The 17,436-nt window shown below is 45.5% G+C and overlaps 1 protein-coding gene across 10 annotated transcripts in view; it reads right to left on the bottom strand.

Annotated features, from left to right (window-relative positions):
- Window positions 1-2,468: 2,468 nt before the first annotated feature.
- ANKRD6 (ankyrin repeat domain 6) overlaps window positions 2,469-17,436 on the bottom strand; it is a 96,480-nt gene continuing 81,512 nt past the window's right edge. For 6 of the 10 annotated variants that reach the window (XM_065681244.1, XM_065681238.1, XM_065681240.1 and 3 more), the window contains 11 exons: window positions 14,621-14,719; window positions 13,490-13,588; window positions 11,662-11,760; window positions 11,347-11,424; window positions 10,445-10,549; window positions 10,068-10,208; window positions 9,659-9,856; window positions 7,828-7,980; window positions 7,134-7,247; window positions 5,458-5,800; window positions 2,469-4,362 (listed from right to left, as the gene is read on the bottom strand). In XM_065681244.1, the coding sequence (XP_065537316.1) occupies window positions 3,788-4,362; window positions 5,458-5,800; window positions 7,134-7,247; window positions 7,828-7,980; window positions 9,659-9,856; window positions 10,068-10,208; window positions 10,445-10,549; window positions 11,347-11,424; window positions 11,662-11,760; window positions 13,490-13,588; window positions 14,621-14,719 (2,004 nt within the window). In that variant the 3' untranslated portion in view covers window positions 2,469-3,787. The remainder of the gene's footprint in view (window positions 4,363-5,457; window positions 5,801-7,133; window positions 7,248-7,827; window positions 7,981-9,658; window positions 9,857-10,067; window positions 10,209-10,444; window positions 10,550-11,346; window positions 11,425-11,661; window positions 11,761-13,489; window positions 13,589-14,620; window positions 14,720-17,436) is intronic. The other 4 variants (XM_065681246.1, XM_065681237.1, XM_065681245.1 and 1 more) reach the window with 2 other exon arrangements.

A 17,436-nucleotide genomic window follows, 5' to 3' on the forward strand; every position in this document is an offset into this window, starting at 1 on the left:
GATGAAGGAAACCTTCCCTATTACAATTCATTTGAGAAGCCACCTCCCATTACCAGCTGGACAGCCTCACAGCAAGTCTGTTAAGTGCCACCATGTTGGTAAGTGCCACTGCTGGCACAGGGGAAGGGACAGGCCAGTATGGCCCCTCCAGGCTGTGGGAGAGAAGGAAGAATGCTTCTTCCTGGAGCCAGACATGGGGTCTTCAAAGTTACACATTTAGCTTTGAAGGAAAGGATGTGTTGCAGACCACCAGTGAGGCTGCTAAAAAGTTCAGGTTTGTATAGACAGAACCCTTTGAACTTAAGTATGTCTAAATATTTTGTTGAAAATCTAAATTTTGTTAATGTTTTCTGATAAGAGTACACTGAACATTAGTGTGTTGGGGCTTGATTCTTCATGTTACTAGAAAATGCTGTTTAGAAAGGAATTTTGGCTAACCAAGCCATAATCAGTGTTGGTTGTTTCTCACATGTAACTTCCCCCTTCCCCTGATCTAGTGGTTTGATTTCTGCTCTTTAATTATGAGACTTTCCGCTGCTGCCTCACCACAGTGCTTTTCATTCACAGCCCTGAGCCTGCATTATGCCTTCGACTCCAGTTTGTACGTTTCTAAGTTGTGACCTCATAACCAGGAATAGTTCTTGACAGGGAGTGCCCCATGAGTGCTGCAGCCCATGATCTCCACTGCGTTGTTGGCTTGTCAAGATAAAATTGCCTGCCAGAAGGCTTTAGGTGTCTAAGTATAGTCTGCTAGGGTAAGTAAATATACTCCCAAGTGTGTGCTGTGAAGAAAAGTAGATAATACAGGTATTTTGTGAAGTCCTTCAACTACTGTAGTTCTCATAGAATCACAGAATGTTTTGGGTTGGAAGGGACCTTACAGATCATGCTCCATCCCTGGCGGTGTTCAAGGCCAGGTTGGACAGAGCCTTGGGTGACATGGTTTAGTGTGAGGTGCCCTTGCCCATGGCAGGGGGGTTGGAGCTGGATGATCTTAAGGTCCTTTCCAACCCTAACTATTCTATGATTCTATGATCATTTGGTTCCAAACTCCTGCCATGGGTAGGGACACCTTCCACTAGACCAGGCTGCTTGAAGCCCCATCCAGTTTGGCCTTGAGCACTGCTAGGGATGGGGCAATCTAAATCTTCCCTCTGTCAGTTTAAAGCCATTCCGCTTCATCCTCTCACTGCATGCCTTTGTGAGAAGTCCCTCTCCAGATTTATTGTAGGCCCCCTTTAGGTACTGGAAGCTGCTCTAAGGTCTCCCTGGAGCCTTCTCTTCTCCAGGCTGAACAAGCCCAAATCTCAGCCTGTCTCCGTAGCAGAAGTGCTCCAGCCCTCTGATCATCTTTGTGACTTCCTCTGGACTTGCTCCAACAGGTCCACATACCTCTTGTGTTGGGAGCCTGAGAGCTGGATGCAGTACTGCAGGTGGGGTCTCATAAGAGCAGAGGGGGGAGAATCACCTCCCTCAACCTGCTGGTCACGTTCCTTTTGATGCAACCCACCATATAGTTGGCTCCTCCTTTTGAAGGAGGGGTGACTACAAAGATTAGTAGAAAGGAAGCAATTAGCAGAAGGTGCCTCCCTTTATTTTATAGTATGCTTGTTAGCATCAGAAAACCTCTAAAATCTACTCTGCAGTCAAGTTACTGTCTTAAATTACTGCTCCAATGGGTACCTTGGTATTGCAGTTCATGTGTGAAGCAGATTAGGTTAAATCCATAGCCTTTCCGTCTCCCTTGCACTTGTGCAAGCTCAGGAACTGTGTGCCATCACCTGCACGCTCAGCCCAGTGCCCCTAACTTCTGAAATGGTGGATGGGTGCAGCAGCTAACAAATGGCAGTTAGCCCCTGAGGCCTCCCCTGGCACAGACAGTAGAACTGGTTCCTGTGTTTCATAGCCACAAACACAAAAGCTGAGAAGTTGAAGTCCAATTTTCTGCTCCCCATTCTGAGTCAACTGAGGGGATTCTGTCTATTTTCTCTGGCTAGGAAACACTGCACCACAGACTTCTAAGCAACACAGACTTCTGAGCAACACAGACTTCTGAGCAACACAGACTTCTGAGCAACACTTAGTTTAATTGCTTGGCAAAACATTCACTTTATCAAGATGATACAAAAATAGCATGCTTCTGCGTTCCTACAGTAGCTTAAACAAAACTGTAAACATATGGAAGTGTCTATGTTAGACTACAGAAGTCAAAGCAATAAAACTAGTGCTTCCGTAACTGCAGATACACTTGTCTTGATAGTGCATTAATAGGAACTTTAAAAATATTGCTATATGATACAATTTCTTTTTGCTTTATACATCTGCTAAGAAGACAAAAGCTTAATCACTAATTAGTCAGTGGTGTCTTCAATACTGTGAAGTATTTTGTGTTGATTTTAGGGCTCCTCAGTACAGAAGAATATCTTTCTCCTTGGCATCCTACAGTACTATCAGTGGCATCCTAATAGTACTATCCTGTGTTTTAACTGGTTCTGAACAACTGTTCTGTCATGATCTGTTAACTTACATTTCTGACAGAATCTGATGAAGCCTTCTCAGAGGGACAAGGAGGAAGCCCTAGAGGGGTGCAGATGCAGCAGTGCTGATCTGGAGTGTGTCAGCCTGGACAACACTGGCCATTGTAAGTTTTGATTTTATAACAAAACACATCCATAAAAACTTTTAGATGATGTTGAGCTCTATTTTGTGGGACTGTTTGTGAATCCAGTCCTAAGACCTGCAGATTCACCAAGGCCAGGTCTCTCTTTTTAGAGATACGTGGGAGGGGAAAACCGGAGAGAGGAACAAAGGGCAAGGTGTCTGAGAAAATCCTGATTCCGCACAAAAACATTTGAGTACAAGAAGCTTCACTTCTCTATATAAAAGGACTTTCTCAAGCTTCTTCAGTAGTGGAGAATTCAGCCATTTGCTGATTGAAGAAGAGATTTAGATAAAAATTATACCTAGCAAATAGAACATGGTTATGGTACAATATTTGCCATCCCTAAACAACTTCTCCGTCAGACTACTGAAGCATAGCCCCACCAACTGTGTAACCACAAGGAGCTTTGCAAGCAGGACTCCATATAAAAGGACAAATCTAACTTAGCTTTTGTTTTAATAATGTAAAACCAAGAGAAAAGCAAAGTGGCAACAGAAGCCTCTGTACCTCATATGATGTTATCTCACTCAGTGGGAGCCTGGCCTCTCCCAGCTGGAAGCCTGCATCTGTCACCTACGTGGGCTTGTAATTGGAGTTTGTTCTGTAGCTTCTCTCCACTGACTAGAGCGAGGCTGTGGGGAGTATCTAAAATAGTATCAGTAGCCCTTCATCACTAAAGAATTCTGTCAAAAGCTCTCTCAAACACTCTGGATTCATTTCAGTATTGGTATCAACACATATTTACATGTAGCCTCCAGTGGAACCCTCTAGCCACACATGACCTATGTGGAAATAAGGACATTCCCTTTTCAGAAAGCAGTTTTGGTTTCTAATGCAGTTTGTGTTCAAGCAGCACCTGGAAATTGAGAGTGCAATATTTAGCAGATTCTTGGAACTAACAAAGAAAGAAACTAATGTGCAGCATCTCATTGTCATCAGTACAGTCTGCATATGAATTCTCGGTTCTGGAGAACTAACTCCAAAGTCAGTTCCTTCTCCCGAAAAAGAGGATTTTGTTTGGATGTAACAGGCACTACAAATACATATATACACCAGTATTCCAGATTCCCATATGGCAGGTTCCAGAATGGGTCCTGTTGCTTGTCTTTACCTGCTTGGTAGATGCTAGCTCTCTTTCTGCACCTTAGTCCTTAATTTGCTGAGCTCCTCTTCTAAGCTTTTAATGTGCTCCTTGAGTGCAGCTTTGTCTTGCTGCGCTTTCTGGTTAGCTTGGCACCGGGCTTCTTCTATCTTCCGTTCATACCACTTCTCCATCTGTGTGGAAACGGCCTCAAAGAAGTACTGCGTTATCTCCAGGGCCTGAGAGGTGTCTCTGAGCGCAGGGGCAGGCGGCTGTCCCGCAGGCAGGACAGAGGGCTGCTGCTCTTGGCTCAGATGTGCCCCGGCGTGGTGCACAGCTTTGTGCCTCGACTGCCCGCTTTTGCTGGACTTCTTTGTCTGTGTTCCTTTGTCAATGAAGTAGCCACTCTGTGGTTCAGTCTTTGCGGGTTCAGTCAAGGGCTGCAAAGCAGCCTGAACCTTAACGTGTCTTAATTTAGAGCCCAAAAGCTCGGATGAGGGCAGCTCCTGCTGGAGCCTGTGGAACGTGCTGGCACTCACAGCTTTGTCCTTTGGCCTGACATCTTGAGCAGGGGCAGAAGAAGAAACTGGTCCGCCAGTGATTAACTGTTGCTCTGTACCTACAGAATAAAATAAATACATAGATATTCAGGAAAGCTCTGGGCATTTATTTTGGCATCCAGAAGTCCTTGCTGTTTGATGCATGATGCGTTTTCCTATGGACCGTGCTGTGTGTACACTATAGAGGCTTACCTACCTTATCACATCTTCACAGTCAGGTGATACAATAAAGAGTCATTAAAAGAGAAAAGCTGGCTCAGGCAGAGAGCACTGCATTGCAGCTGGGGGACTACAGGCTGACAGCAATCAAAGGACTCCATGAGAAGAACGTGTGACAAACACCAGGGTATATTCCTAAAGTAGTTTATATCTTCTGATACTCATGAACTCCCTGATTCTACAAAACTTGAAGCCCCACTAATTTTGCAAAGGTAACACATTTTGATGCTTCTGAACTGTTCTTCTGCATTTCTAGTCTGATGGGGTATTCATACCCATGTCTGTTCACTTTGTGTAGTGGTTGGGGGGGGGCATATACAATGTATTTTACAGAAGCCAAGGGCTTTGATAGCATTCTCCTTGGCTGTGGAGACCCGGCCAGTCTCCCCTTCTACTTTTTACCTCAAAAGTTTCCCTGGCCAAGCACAGACAGGTGGCTTGAAATGCTGATCACTGGCTGAAATGTTCCCTGCTATTTTTGTCCTTGTCAAAGGAACTAATAATTAAATAGACTTTGGTTCAAGGGAAATGAGTATTTTAGGTTCATATCACTGCACCCTGCTGATACAGGTTCCATGCATCTGAAAAGCATTAAATACACTTCCTTCAGTAGACTTGGGATAATCTGCACAACTTCCCACCAGAAAACAGGGTAGGAACACTTCTGACTGGGAAGCTGGAGGCATTTCAGAAAACAGAGTTATTCAGAACACCAAAGAACTTGGCTTCAAAGACACAGTGACATGGAAGCATCAGAAAGAGTCAGTGAAGGGAACTGTGTCTTAAAATATTCCCAGCAGCTGCCTTGGAGTGTATTCTAACCCCAAGACATAAAGGATGGGGAAAGCACACAGCCAGAATTAATGTCTGTGGTACTAATACAAGTATCCTTCAGCTGATTAGCTCGCCTTTGAATCAGTATGACATCTAAGTACCTGATAATGTTGTACCTGACGCACCATCCTGTTGAATGCAAAAATGCTGGCCAAAGTTCTGTTCTGGCATCTGGCCTCTGCTCCTTGCCCCATCTTCCGGAAGGCTATTTGGAAGCGTGGTATAGGAATGCTGGTGAGAACCCTCTGACTGCAGCACAGGCTGGTTGGCTTTACAGTCCTTGGCACTGTGGGGGTTGTTCTCAGTATCCAGGGTCTCAGTGAGAGACTCACAAGTGGACAAAGTTGATTTTGGTCTTGATGACCTGGAATCTCCAGACAGCTTGAGCTCCAGATTCTGAATCTTCAACATGCACCAAGTCTTCAGCTCATCGACCAAGGAAATCTATGAGAAGGAGACTGTAATTAGATGATCCTGTGATTAGATCCAACAGTTCCTGGGCTGCTGAGGACATGTGGCAAGGACAAAGAGAAGTAAGCTGAGTGTCTGTGGGCTCAGATTCCCTATACAGATAGATGCATGTGCTGCCTCTGGGAATATTTAAAGGACTGCAAATCAGAAAAGATGAAGAACTAGGCATTAGTGAATTAAAGGCACCTTCCTTAGTTCCACCTACCACCTCTTAGATTTGAATGTGCTACTTCAAACACAACACTAAGTCCTCTGATCAGGGATGATCGTTTAATTACACAGTCAATGGTACTTTCTAAGGAACATCACGTGTGGTCACGGCAGCCATTTTTTAAAGAGTGGAATTCAAATTAGACACTCCTGGGACACCGCTTTATACTGCTGCCAACCTTTGCTGGTGGTAAAGATGAGTCCCACACTGAATGATAAATTGCTAACAGCTTTCAAATTACAAAGGTGCTTAGTAAGTGTCAGATGCAAAGGCATTTGCCAGTCAGCATTTAAATTATGAGTAGCTCTTTTACCCTCTCATTCATATGACATCATGAATTTAGGTCTGGCCCTTCTCTGCACATGGACATCTAGTGAAGCCCAGCTCAAGTTTTTCCAGTAAAATTTTCAATTAGAGCAAACAGGACATGAACACACATTTCTTAGCATGTTTTAAGGGTGAGTTTTTTGCAGAAGCAGAAGGGCAAGAGCTGGATCTCTACAGGAACAGCTAATTCTTGTCATGCTAGTTAAACAAGCACACGAACAGAACTTGACTACTGGCAGTAACATACAGCTTGGAGATGGTGCAGTGTTGTCAAAGTCAGAGAGAAGAACTGCAGCCTTTTAATGCACAGGTTAAAAAAGATCAGACAGAGAAGAAGAGAGAGATTCGGGCACAACCATGTGGTTGCTAAAAGGAACAATGCAGGTCTTGGTCTTGTTACCATTTGCAGATGTTCCTACAGACATCCTTTAATGAAGCTAAAGCTGAAAGGACAACTGTTAAAAATTTAGTAGTAGGAATTTTTGCAAAGTACTTTGTTAGGAAAAAAGAACATTTTGTTACAGATCCCATATTTCAGAACCACCAAATTAAATTATGACAGACTGGATTTCACGCTCTCCATTTCTAATGCAAAAGCTTTATAAAGTTGGTTTAGAGATTAAGGTGGTGATACCAGGGAACAATTTGGTCTTTGAAGCTCTTCTGTCTCTTTGCAGAGAAGTCTCTGATATTCCCCTCTGCCTGCTGGAGCGAAACTCTTGAGCTGATCCATCTGGGCTAACAGGGAGTAGCTGGTTCAAGCCCTACCTGCCGTTTCTCCCCCTCTTTCTTTTCCAGCTCGGTGTGCTGCTGCAGGCGGTGAAGGCACTCTGTTCTCTCTGCCGAGAGCCGCTCAGCCATGAGCTTGTCTAAAACACGGAGCTGGGGTGGGGGGAAACACACCGTAACTTAGCTGAGGTGATCACGTTAGAAACCAAACAACCCTCCCCCAACCTGTGAGCCTTGTAAGTCAAAGTACTCTGTCTGTCTTCCAGTGTTCATTTCTAGGACTGCTGCCAACGACAATGAGATGTAGCTTGCAAAAAGGTTCAATCACAGAATTAGCGATGGAGAACAATTACATTAAAAACAACAAATAATTTAGAGGATCTTGAATCTCAGTGCAAGCAGAATTCAGCAAGAGGGATTTTTACAATTACAAACTGATGAGCTGTAGGACCGCCTTCTGTCTTTAGATTTCCTTCTTACAGCCTCAAGCAGTTTAGACTTATTGTCTAAAAAAGCACCAGAAGCCACTTTACACATTAAATGTGGGTTTTGCAAGACTCTAGTTTTCAACATTAGCTCCCTGTGGAATATCACAGTTCCCTGGCTACAGTGTTACATTTCAGGTTCATTTTACCACACAAGAAGCAATAAATGAATTATGACAACGAAAATGTTCATTAAGCTTAGGATATGTTTTTATATGGGCAAGCAGACCTCCAGGTCATAGTCTTACTTGATGTTGAGTTTTGGTTTCCATCTGGCCCAGCTTAATATTCATCTTATCTTGTACTGTCCCAAACTCAGCTTTTATCTCTTCCACTGTTGCTTCCAGCCGATTCTCCAGTTTATTTATCAGGGGCTCACAACGACATCCATTTATCGGTGCCTGAAAAGAGTCATACATTAACTTGCTACATCCCGCTGTCCTCTTGGTGCACTTGCAACATTATCACAGCCTCCCCAGTCCAGTCATGGGCTCTTCTGTACCATGTGCTGTATCTCAAACTCCTGGTAACATCTTACAGTAGCTCAGCAAACAGGCTGTTAGTGGGAAAAGCACAGACTAGAAAAGGCTTGATCTGATTTACATGGACGCATCCTAACACACAGCAGTGTTGATTTCGCTGGGGCTACAAGCAGCAATGACCATATTTAAATCTCTCAGGGAGATGGTCTCAAAAGGCTCCCTTATGCAAGGACAGCCAATTCTCTTTGGCTTCCTCTGCAGTCTGAAGGCTGGAATCTGCTCCTTCAGGAGGCACATCAGGAACCCAAAGCAGCTGCTCTGAATCTGTCCACAGAGGAGCCTCCTTGCCTCCCTCCTCTGGCCCTGCAGTACTGTTTCACAAATTGGGGGTTATTCCCTTGGCAGGGGAAGGTGAGTGGTTTGCTGAGCACTAAAGAAAGCTTCAGAAATACAGGTACTCAAGAAAATCTGCTCTTCGGGGCCTGACGGCATCAAAGATGACAGACGAGACAGAGCTGTGTCATGTATTTCAGGAAACACTATGTAAGGGTGCCTAGCTCTATTAAGCTAATCTTTGCGAGTTGATTACATTTGTACACAATCCTATCTGCTCTCTGCACCTTTCTTCCTGCTCCCCAAGTCCCTCTTACCAGCCCATCTCCTACCATCAGATCCCAGGGGCAGGGAAATACTCCTTTCAACATATGAAAGCTCCTGGTGGAGGAGCTTTCATAATCTCTCTTAGGACATGTATTTCATATTCTCTCTTAGGATAATCCCATAGTGCCCGTCTGGAAATTTTCCAAGCATCACACACGGAGATCGTAAAACCTCTTGAAGTCTGCCTTGAGAGAACTTCGGTCTCTCTGAATTTTTTAACTACAGCAAGGGACGGAGGAGAGCTGGATGAGGGCTCTAAGAAGCTAAGGAAATGGAAGGACTGACGTTCCAGAGGTACACGAGGGCAACATTAAGAACACAACAGTATGGACATTTACAGTGTCTACAGGGGAATCTGCTGGCTTCATGCCTTTTTAAAAATAAATGTGTACTGTTAAATACTTGCATAATAAAATGACTGTCAGGCTCTAAGCTGGAATAGATGCCCAGGAGCTGGTAACTCCAGATTTATTTGTGAATTAATTTCTGTGTAGCTCCTGCCTCCAGTAATCATAGAATTCCTAAAGATGCATTGCAACACACAGAAAGAAAAGTGCTTAAGCTCTTGGTTTAGTGAGCTTCAGTGCTCCCCCACTGCTCTCAGTTACTCTCCTTAGAAAAGGCCTTTGCAATCTCAACATTTCAAAGTGTATCATCAAAGTTCCAATGTTGTTTCCAATCACCGGTCACACGATCTCCAAAAAGGAGATAGTCTGCAGACCAAAACTATTGAACTATGTCTTCTTTGACACGCACAAACCCAGACTACTGTTTATCAGGCCAAAATGCCGCTGAAGCCCGAACAAGGAAAACAAACCCACAGTCATGATTCCATACCCCCCAGAGTGCAGTTAGCTGAGCGCATTCTCTGTTAGCTACCCGTGTCCTGAGCGCTGTTTGCCCGCATCCTGCTTCAGGAGGGAGGCGTCCAGCTCACCTGCATCACCTTCCCATCCTTCCCTCGGTAGAGCGTGTAGAGCTGGTAGGCTCGGACCTCGTGGGGAGGGGGTGGAGAGAAGCAGTGATGTTTACTTCTGCGCTTAGGCACGTTCTGCTGGGCCCGGGGGAGTGTCTGCTGATCGGCTGGGGAGATGGGGTCTGAGAGTGCCGAGACCTGCAGGTAATACATACAACGCTTGCCCCATTTATGAGCCCCCTGGTGACCTGTTCCTGGTGGGAACAGGACAAACCCATCGTGACAACTACACAATCTGTTTCTGTCTGAAGACGACTACCTCTGCCCAGGAGCATGGCAGGCCTGCTGCCCTGACTCACCAACACACTGGACAATGGAACTATTACTCAACAATTATCCCTTCCCTCTGCTGTTTTAAAACTACTCATACCTTTTCCTTTGGCTTTTTCTTTTTACTCTTTTTCCCTTTGGGATCTGGTGAGGTTGACCGGGGTTCATCCTTCAGATCACTCTTCTTCTGTGGTGGCTGGTCACTGCTAGGCGTGTCATCAGCAGCTGAGATGCTACCCTGCTTGAAGCAAAGACAGGGAGTTCAGAGTGTTTGCAGAGATGGAGAAAAGGTGCCTTTTCTTCAGTTGCCCAGTGCCCTGCACATGTGAGTGGGCAACCTTTTAGCAGCACAGCACCACAGACTGCCTCAGACAGCTGCTGTGGTCATGCACAAGTGATGGCTCCAAAGAGCTTTGGTCCTGATGGGATTTACAATCCCCTATCACAGGAGATGCAGCTGGTAATGTGGGGCTGTACCTTGCTCTGTACCACTTCATCACGTGGTACTGACTGAGCTCGCCTTTCCTCCTTCAGTTGCTCCCTCTTCTTCCTCAGGCTTCTTCCACGGTTAAAGCGTGAGACCTGAAGACAGACCACACTGTTAGTCAGTGATGTCACGCTCTTTCTTAACCACAGAAGCCAAGTAATAGAGTAATACCCTTTTCACCTTTGTCTGAAAGGCAATGGATAAAAGAGAATGCATTGCCAGATGGGCACTGATGGGCCAAGCACCATGGGTGCCAATAGCTGTGAAAACACACCACCACTAAGGCAAGTCTATAAGGACACTCTGCAGTTCCCTGGAGAGGTAAGCACCTCCTGTGTCCTCCTTGCCAAGCCAAGCCCAGCCCTTCTCACTCAGGAGTAACAAGGAGGAGCAGAGCAGCAACCACACTTTGTCTCATACCAGAATAGAGAGCCCTACCATGTGCCTTCTGACCCGAAGAGCATTGCAGCATTTCACATGCAGCAGCACAGTACAAACAGGACATTTTGCCCCCATTTCAAAGCATCTTCCAGTGCAACAAGGATGAATGATGCCTGAAGCAGGCAGCAGAACAACACAGCCCAGGAACTTTTGGGTACAGGGCAGCTTTCTATCCCCTGGGCTACAATGGCAAACAAGTGCCTCTGGCTGCTCCATCCTCTGCCGGTCAGGCCAGTGGGACCTCTGACAGCGCTTAATGCTGTGGAGGCTTAATCTGCACACCTTGCTGTGCTTGCAGGCTGAAAGGCTCCACATCAACAGACCGGAGGCCAGCACACAATGCCAGCAGAAACACAGGCACCTTTCACACCAGAAGAGGATGTGACCTCTCAAGGTTCACTGGACTCAACTCCAAGTGTATGTGTGTACTGGGGAAAGATCTGTAACATACCTGTGATGCTTTAGTGAGGAGGAGCGCAACCTCAGGGTTATTGTGCTGTCTGGCAACCTCTAGAGGGGTCTGACCTGCCTGAGAGGAAAAAGAAAATGGCGTTTCCTTCCAAACAGAAGCCCCTGGAAATGTGGGATTTCTCCACCCAAAATTAGTACATGCTCTGTGCACAAGAGTGAAGTTAACTAACTGCTTTCATTTACCCCAATTTAATTCAGCTCTAACACCCAAATTACTTTCTACCAGCGCTACGAAGAGCATTGAAGGGAGCCTGCATTAATATAAATTACCAACGAAACTCCGGGTGCTGCTTACATTGTTGACAACGGATGTATCAGCCCCTGCCTCCAGCAACAGCTTAACCACCTTCCTGTGATTGAGAGCAGCAGCTACATGGAGCGCAGTGTCCCCTGCCTGCAAGTCAGAAAGCAAAGAACAACGGTGTAACACACGTCCTTGGGTCTCACCCTGCAGAAATCACACCTCCCTAAAAGAGGCTCAGAGTTCAAGAGACCTGCACTCACTGAGCTTAAATAAGGCCTGTTCAGTAAGAAAAATAGAATTAGGAGGAAGGGGACAGGAGGGGGCAGAAACTACTCCAGGGCAAGGACCTGCTTCAGCCTGGTTTTGAGAAACACAGCCGGGGCGCTGGTGATCCGGTTTAACTGAAACAAGTGATACACAATGCAGCTGGGAGGCAGCCCAGCTCTACCGCCAGCAAATGGATACGACATCAGAGGGCAGAACCGGTTTTCCCACCACATCCTTCTCCTTTTTCCGGGTTTGATTATTTGGTGCACAGATGGTCAACTCTCACGTTACTCAAAACCAGCCAGGTAGGTACAAGCAACGTGGTGGCTGCTGTTCCCTTCAGGAGATTCCTCAAGAAAAACAGGGTTTGGATGAAAGCCAGGAGGCCATCCAGGTCCTGCATAACACACTGCCCTGCCCTTGTCCCAGTGCAGACAGGTGAAGACAGCTGTGATCAGATTGGGGCACCGCAGCCAGCAGCTGTTCAAAGCAGACAGGACACGTGTATGTAATGCCCTCCTGTCCCCTCTGCCTTGCATTCTGCCTTCAGAAAATTAGATCTCGAGACTAGTGGATGTCTGCTGCTTGTCGCTAACCTGGGTGAGGCGTATTCATAAATAAAATCCTTATATGTGCAAATATGGAACAGCTTCGGGTAATGCTGGGGCATGGAGGGAAGGGCCGTCTCTCTGGGCCAGGTTCACACCGGTTAATCTTAATATTCAGTAGTTCATTTTGCAAGTTTAAAGACTCATTTCCAAATAAAATTACCCAGTAAACTTAACATACTGAAACCCTTTTTGTTTGGTGTAATAGCTCATATCTGAGAAACAAGATTAAATGTACACATCAGAAAACATCTTTATGATCCTCAACCACACATGGAAAGTTTCCCAGGAGCATGAGACAATGTGGCTAAGCACCACATAAGCTTTTTATTTAGCAGGTTTAATACATCTTAATGTACTAAATCCATACCCTTCTACCGCACAATTAGGCTATGCTATAGGTATAGAATCAATCACTTCTCTGTAAAACAGCTATGGATGATTAATCCTAGGTTAGACTGACCACTACTTTGAATTTAAAGCATATTTTTTCTTCACTTTTATGTTATGTCAATTCCCCCCACTGCAAAATGCAGCAAAGAAAATTATTCAGAGGAATTTGCACTTTTGTAGTATCTGAATATTAGTGAGTTCTGCTTCACAATGTCTCTGTAATGGCCACAGGATCATTAAATCCTAGTTACGGAGGAGAAAATGGGCCCCCATAAAACAACCGAGTCTCTTGCCCAGTCCCGTTCTGCACAGAACTGATAAGGCCCCAAGTGCGTCAACTCCTAACCTCGTGCCACTACTGTCCCAGACCCCCTTCCTATACCAACATATGATTGCAGAACCTCATAAATAGGCAATGCTTTAAAGAAATGATGCAAATGTGATGGCAAAATAATAAACCACTTATATGCTATTACTTTAAGGCTGTTCTTGAAAGCATTTGGTGGTACAGTGAAACAGAGTGAAGCGGGATCACTTGGGTAGGAATCCCTCTTCCCAACAACTAGCCATATGCAAAGGGCACAAAGTCACAATGAGGTTCATGCACTGACCTGGTTCTTTTCATGGACAGAACAGAAAGCACTGAGCAGCACCCTAATGATGGGCAAGTGATTATAACGAGCAGCCACATGCAGACAGGTATCTCCTGCCTGCAAACAGAAACAAAGCTCTGAGCATGTAATTGCAGTAGTAAAGCTTGCACTTGTCACGGCGTTCAACGATGAAACAATCCTATTAAAGCAAAGAGAGCAGCAAGTGCCACACACCTCCACTGAGCAGCAATGCTGTCTCCTCTGCAGTACAAAACCTGCTATCGTAGTGGGCGGGGGTAGTGGTGGTGGTGGTGGTGGTTTAGCAAGAGCTGGGGCCAGTCAAGCTGGGGGTACAAATTCTTTAACCACTGGTGGGAAATATTGGGATCACAAAATGCCGCTTTCCTGCACCACAAAACCTGATCTACGTTTTTACATGAAATCTGTTCTTCTGAACCACAAACCAATGTGATGTGGACACTCAATGGTGCTGCATGTAACGAATAAATATGGGAGCGGGGGACAGAGCAGCATCCCCAGGAGGGGTGGCACATGTGCAGCTGGCACTGGGAGCAGAGTCCCATGGGTTTCACTTTGTGTGCTTCTGCCCACCTTGCTATCAAGCAAGGACAAAAACATCTGGCTTCCTTCGCATTATAAAATAGGAGGAAAGCTGTTTGAAACTGAAGTCACTTTCTATCTGCGTCATTTGACAGATCGACACACAGTACACATGATCTGTCCAAATGGGGGCAGGTCTGAAGACTTTCACCAGTCTGGCATAAAAACCCTTTTAAGTCTTCCATCTTTAGGAAAGAAGAACCCTTCTGCAGAACTGCACAACAGTGTATGAGTCAGGCCATCAGGACCTCAAAAAGCAGCAAAGGACCAGCTGTCTCAGTCTGTGCAACAGCAAAACCCCCTATGACTCCTTCCATTCCCACTCAAGAGATGGATACAAGTAGTGCATTGTTCAGTCCTATGAGAACCATTCCTGCACAGGATGTATACAATGGTTTGTTAGGGGGGGGTTTCAATAGCATTTATAGCAAAAACCACAGCTGAAAGTATTTCTGAGTATTCCCGAAAGTTAAAGTAACAGCTAAAACAAAGGCACACAAAAATGAGCACGTTCTTTTCAGAACTCACGTTGTTTTTGAGGTCTGCTCGAGATCCTCCAAGTAATAAAACACGAGTGCTCTGGGAATGGCTGTTCTGGCAAGCCAGGTGAAGAGGGGTGTTACCTGCCTTAGAGAAACACAGGAAAATATAAAAGTCGTGGTTAGAAATTGGACACAAGCACTAAAAAATAAAACCTCACAGCTCTTCCCACAAGATGATCCCCCCAGGAGCAGGATAATGTCGCTGTTATTTTCCCAAAGATATGAACTGGATGAACCAGGAGACAGAAATACCCTCTTCATCCTGTGAATTATTTATCTGGGATATAGTAAAGGCAGTCTCCGGGGGGTCTCACAGGTCAGGATGCAGATTTTAGGCTATTGGGAAGCTCCAGTGTTCAGAAAGCACACCAGTCTCCAGCCAGCATGAGAAGGGAAAAAAAAAGCCACCCAAACCCCAGAGAACCGCACGCTAAGATTCCTGAAAGGAGCAAATATGCAGCTTTTACGGACAGAAATGAAAGAAGAGGTTGCTTGTCTATTGTCTTCCTAGCACTGTGAAGCATTTTATCAGTCTGACAAGTTTTTCTGGCAGCGTTTGGCTTTTGTTGGCTTGAAACTGCTTGGGATTTTTGGCTCCTGGGAGCTAGAAAAGAAATCAGCTCAGGTGAATAGTTTTCCCATGCTTACTAGGCTGCCTGTTCACCTTGATTATGTCCTTTAACTTGTTCCCCATGCTTTCAAGACACAGATCAAAGGTGCAGGGTTTGAATTACAAACAGCCAATTCCTAGATGTGCTCTTAGGTCTTCAGTTCCACGTTACAGACTGTTTCTCTAAGCTGTGGCAGACATGAACATCTTTCTCAGCTAAATTGCATTTAAGTGTCAGTTTATTCCCTCCTGGGTTTATTGCCTCTGCAATGCCTTTATCATGTGGCGTATGGAAGATCGGCCATGGTGGGAAAGCAGAAAGGTCCTGTACAGTAGGTGAGGGGCAAGGAGTTCCAAGCTGGGAGAAGTCATGGTTCTGGTGACTGGGGACAGGGCTCACAGAACAGGCTCTCCTCAGCTTCCTTGAGAGGGAGAGTGGATCCAAGTTGTACCAGTCTGAAGGTCTTCACTGGTCTAATGAATCTTCACTAGAACATGCAGACTGATGGGGGATCTACAAAGAAGGCTACAACTGATCTAACAGGACGATCTACCACAGCAGAAGAGTTTCTATTAAGCCAATTTGACTGCAAGTAAACAGCATCTCCAGGGTGACTGCTGCACAGGAGGAATATGGCTACCCAGGTGCGTTCCCTGCACACTGTCCCTTCTTCAAATGCCTGCCTGAAATGCTTTTAAAACTTGCCTAGGTGTTCTGTCAGGCCTCCGCATTTCACTTCAAGGCAGAGGCCAGCCAGGCAATTGAAGATGGGAGTCATCTTCAGGAGCATAGCTCTTACATACACCGTGGTCAAGGTGCTGTGCTGCATGAAGTGCATCTGTACAAGCGTTCCCAGGAGGTATCAACCAGGAGTTAGAGAATATACAGTCTCACATCCCTCCCACCTTCTGCTGCTTAGCAGCGTTTGACAAGTCTAGCCGCCTGTATCTATCCCATCCAGCCAAAAATGGCATGATGCTAAGGTTCAAGTCAGCAGCCTATGCATAGGGTGATCCTCCTGCCTATGGCACTCAGCCCTGGTGTCTGAAAGTTTCTGTGTAGTCATCAGTAACATAAGAATTTGAGAGACCAGAGAAAACATTCTGGGATTACACAGAGTAAAGCTCTTAATCTGCCTTGAAATCAAAAGGGGTAGAAGCACGAGCATGTGTGCAAGCATGCACGATTCCTGCATTTTTCAGCAGCTCCTGAGAAAAGATCCTGTATATTAAAAACCACCCAAACAGTGAAATGCAAAGGGAGAGGACATCTTACCCTGTGGGTGAGACATGAAAGGCCAGCAGTGTTAGTCTGCCAGTCATACTTCAGACATCAACCCTGCTGCACTATTCTGTGCACGTGCTTTCCAAGACAGGTTGTCTCCAGTTGACATAGGCTGTACTACAAGCTAAGTCTTCTGCTACCCGGAGGCACCCAAGCATGCCCAATAACCAGACTTGCATCTTAAACGCGCACTTTGCAGAGACATGTACATACATACATAGACGAGGGTATCGAGAGATGGGAGTATAATGGTTCACAAGACTATAAAGTCAAGCATGGGAAGTTGCTGAAGTACCTTTGATACAAGTCTAGGTGAACATTACCACAAAGACAATTCCACAAAGAAAAACTGAAGTTGGAACAATATAAAAGAAGGAATACATATAAAACAGTATCAAAGATCATGTAATTATGGACACAGAGCGGTCCATGATTGTACATATACATGTGCACATAAAGAAACACTATGCCCAGGCAACCTGCCCTTTTACTCAGAATCTTAGACTTTGGCCAGCTGTCTCCTTTCTTCACTAGCCCCTCTCAGTTGTTGTTTTAGGGACACGTTTACCAAGATATGCTGTCAGGTTCTATCCCTTGTAACAGTCTTTCAGGGCAGGAAAGGCTGTGTGCAGTGCTGAACAAGGCCCTGTAAGCATAGGCCAAGCCCCAGCACATTGCCGTGATTTGCCCGTCTCTGGTATGGCCAGACTGACCACACACCTCATTTAAGTGTTTTACTAATTCTTCCAGATTTTGCACTTGTTCGGTGGTGAAGTTCCAAAGCACTGGAGGAGCCCACTGACCTAGATACTTGCCCATGCTATCCCACACACCCTGCCACTCATGGCTGTCCAGCCCCGGGGAAAATCTCTTGGTCCTCCTATATCGTTGTTTAACCCCAGACAAG

This window comes from Lathamus discolor, chromosome 5, assembly GCF_037157495.1.
Source record: "Lathamus discolor isolate bLatDis1 chromosome 5, bLatDis1.hap1, whole genome shotgun sequence".
NCBI classification, from domain to species: Eukaryota; Metazoa; Chordata; class Aves; order Psittaciformes; family Psittacidae; genus Lathamus; species Lathamus discolor.